This window comes from Vollenhovia emeryi, unplaced genomic scaffold (genome assembly GCF_000949405.1).
Source record: "Vollenhovia emeryi isolate VEMERY1.0 unplaced genomic scaffold, V.emery_V1.0 DF940304.1, whole genome shotgun sequence".
Taxonomy (NCBI): domain Eukaryota; kingdom Metazoa; phylum Arthropoda; class Insecta; order Hymenoptera; family Formicidae; genus Vollenhovia; species Vollenhovia emeryi.
The window spans coordinates 3,110-6,698 of record NW_011966062.1 but is presented as its reverse complement, the minus strand read 5'-3'; the positions used below and the strand labels follow the sequence as shown (position 1 = coordinate 6,698).

The 3,589-nt window shown below is 47.3% G+C and overlaps 1 protein-coding gene across 1 annotated transcript; it reads right to left on the bottom strand.

Moving 5' to 3' along the window:
* Nucleotides 1-647: 647 nt before the first annotated feature.
* LOC105556138 lies at nt 648-2,714 on the bottom strand. The gene is made up of 2 exons (XM_012003209.1): nt 2,218-2,714; nt 648-1,947 (listed from the first exon to the last, which is right to left on the bottom strand). The coding sequence occupies exons 1-2, from the start codon at nt 2,712-2,714 to the stop codon at nt 648-650; spliced, it is 1,797 nt and encodes a 598-aa protein (XP_011858599.1).
* Nucleotides 2,715-3,589: the final 875 nt, after the last annotated feature.

The window sequence follows — 3,589 nt, the reverse complement described above, 5'->3', positions numbered from 1 at the left end:
GGGTCTATTTTTTAAAAAATCTTGAATTTTTTAAGAAATGTCTGTGGTTGCTCTATCTTTTGCAAATTTTGAGATTTCGGACTATTTCTAATTCTATTATACTTTTCAGTCTTTTCTAGCCCTATTTCATATATAATTGATTAATATTCGGTTGATTAGTTCTTGAGTTATTGTTAATAATAACAATTGCTTCAGGTTTGGTGGTTTATTAAGCTCGAGGCGTCTTACGGCAATATAGTTTGCTTTTTCTGGCTGACGCTCTGATGCAACGAACAGAACAGATTCCGTTACTCAGGCACGAAACTAAACGCTAACCAAGATCCGCGCAAGCGCAGAAAGAATAGGCCCGCGAATGCGCATAGGCATGAACATCTTCCGGCCACCTTGAAAGAACTTTCAATATAAATCTGAATATAAAATTAAAATATTCAACGTAAACTAACTTAATGATAAACTTAGTGAACTGATTATAATAGGCAACTAATAAATGAAATTCGCAGTCGATTGTCTTTTATCTTCTCTTTAACCTTCAGGAAAATCCGTTATTGGAAGCAAGCACAGCTTCCTGACAGGCCTTTTAAATATTCCGCTCGAAGTTCGTAATGTGACGACTCTTATTTCACCATCCGAACCTGGGTGTACTTGCATTATTCGACCCAACCGCCACTGGAGAGGGGGAGATTATCTTCCTTTATTATGACCAGGTCGCCTTCTTTCGCCTTATTGCTGGAAGTTGTCCATTTGGTCCTCTTCTGCAATTCTTGCAAGTATTCCGTCCTCCATCGTTCCCAAAACAGTTGGCTTAATTTTTGAACTCGTTGCCATCTGGATAGACAGCCTTCTGGAGCATCAAGGTGACTTTTCTGCCCTGGTTGCAGAAGTGAGCTCCCAATGAGGAAATGTGCTGATGTCAAAACAGAAAGATCTGACAGATCGCTCGAGAGCGGGGTTAATGGCCATGAATTAAGCACAGCTTCTATTTGAGCGAGAAGAGTGCTATACTCCTCATACGTCAGAACGCGTCCTTCTGTTACAGTGTGTAAATGTTTCTTGGTACTCTTCACCGCTGCCTCCCATAATCCTCCAAAGTGAGGGGCGCGAGGTGGGATGAAGCGCCACTCTATTCTATGTTCCGCCAATTCTGATTCGATTGATTTTTGTTCCTTAATCAAGAACTCGTACAATTCTTTAAGATGCTTAGCTGCTCCCACAAAGTTGGTGCCGCTATCCGATAATATTTGAGAGCACAGTCCTCTACGAGCGATAAACCTTTGTAAAGTAGCAATGAATGCGTCGGTTGATAGATCCGTTACCATCTTTAGGTGCACTGCTTTTGTACTTGTACAAACAAATACGGCAACGTATCCTTTGCTGACATGGATTCTTCCTCTGCGTTTGCTTTCTCGAATTTGGATTGGACCCGCGTAGTCTATACCTGTGATGGTAAATGGTCGGTCCACACTCCGAATTCTCTCGGCAGGAAGCTCACCCATCTTGATCTCCATTGTAGTTGGATTGATGCGATAACATTTTACACATTTCTTGATGATCTTACGTACTTCTCGTCTCCCGCTGATTGGCCAAAATCGCTGGCGTACATCGTGCAACAATTGCTCCGGTGGACAGTAAAGCAATCGTTCGTGCCGGTCGCGTAGAATAATACTGGTGACATGGTGTATTAAAGGCAAGACGATGGGATTTTTCTGTTCCGATTTGATCTCCGCGTATTGCAGCCTACCTCCTACACGGATCAAACCTCCCTCATCGATGTATGCAGACAGTGCGCGTAACTGACTTTTTCGTGGGAATGGTCTGCCTTCTTGTAGATATCGAATCTCCACGGAAAAGGCTTCTTGTTGAACCCATCGTAGAATGATCCTCTCTGCTCGTTCCAGCTCCGCGGTGAGTGGCGTTGCTTTCCTGCCCGATCTGCAGCTTTCCAAGAACCTGTAACAATAAGCTACAACTCTACATAGTTTACCGTATGACGAATACTTTCTTAAAAGTTGGCGCGTGTGAGTCAACATCAGACTGACTGGCAAGGATCTCAAATCGGGTAATATAATCTCTGGACTTTCTGTTGCAGGGGGTGGTTGCTTGTCTTCTCTTATCCAGCAAGGACCATTCCACCACAATTATTATTCTATTAAACGATTTGCTGAAACCCCTCTTGATAAGAGGTCGGCCGGGTTTTCTTCCGACGATACATGTGCCCACGTGGCTTCCTCTGTAAGACCCTGAATTTTTGATACCCGATTGGCTACAAATGTCTTGAGTAGATGCGGTGGTGTCTTTATCCAGTCGAGCGTTATCATACTGTCACTCCACAGCCTGACCTTGTTTATTTTGTCCCTACAAGACCGTTTGACAATGTTGTACAGTTGCGCTAGCAAGAGGGCGGCTTGTGACTCAAGCCTCGGTAAAGATATAGTCTTCAGCGGTGCCACCTTCGCTCTTGCACAGATTAACTCCGAATGATTTATCCCTTGCTTATCTCTGTAGACTGCATTTAGACATGCTCCATATGCTGCTTCTGACGCGTCTCCATACCCATAAAGATCGAAGGTCGACGCTTGGTTTCGAATATTGACATTCCTGTGTACCCTTATGTCATTCAATCCAGCGAGCGATGTGTTATAATCTTCCCAAGCTATTCTTAAGTTCGTCGGTAGCTCTTGATCCCATTCCACTTGCTGCTGCCATATCTTCTGCATGATGATCTTTCCAACGATGAGTACTGGTGCTACTTTTTTTTTACCCGGTGGAAATCCTCATGGACCGTTACCCCTCAGCCCGCTGGGACGGGGAGGGGTGGTGTGTGGGACTCATCTCCCTGGCCCCTGGGCAATTGACAGCCCATGGGGCCAGTAGTGCAACGGAGACGCCTACCGCACTAAAACCACCGGGGGTGGACTTCTCTGCGCTTGATGGGGCCACCCGGGAACTGTGACACATTACTTCCGGGTGGCCCTGCGTCGCGCGTTACTTCGCGCTCCACGTGGCCGTACTTAGACTCCGGCCCGGCCCTGACAAGGGCCGTTCTCCTCCTTTTTTAGCCCGGCCCTAAGAAGGGCCAGCTTCCTCCTTCGCTTAGATTTGCAGCGGGGGTGCCACCAGGTCCCTCGCCGCGCCCCCTTGTTGGTGGGGGCGGGTGGGTCACGGGTCTCCAGCCCGTGCCCACCCCCATTCGGTCCTATACCGCCTTTTCTCCTCCCCTTTTAGTCGCCTCTTACGACAGGCAGGGGCTACCCCGGAGCTATTCGATAGCGGCACCCGTACGCAAAAAATGGACCGAAACGTCTCGTCGCACCGTTGTGGTGCCTATAGCCATATAGTTGGCCACAGTCATCCTCACTCATCGCGGGCGAGAGAGTACGGCTAACCATGACGGTCCACCGCTCCCTCCCCGGGTTACCTCCTATGGCCTTATAGTTAGCCAGTCATCGTTGCGACATGACAACCTAAGTCTTCGCATTAAATCGGATGTTACCAAATTTGATTGTAATCCCGATCCAGCAGCGCTCGACAGTACCGCTCTTCACCGTCGGATCCTGATACGCGAACCTTTGCAGTGGAAAGACCACTCTGG

Excerpts from the sequence above, each read along its gene's own strand:
- LOC105556138 (XM_012003209.1), bottom strand. The coding sequence starts at position 2,714 with ATGCAGAAGATATGGCAGCAGCAAGTGGAATGGGATCAAGAGCTACCG. Across the intron at positions 1,948-2,217 it reads GGTCTTACAGAGGAAGCCAC|GTTCTTGGAAAGCTGCAGAT; the intron begins GTGGGCACATGT and ends TTATTGTTACAG.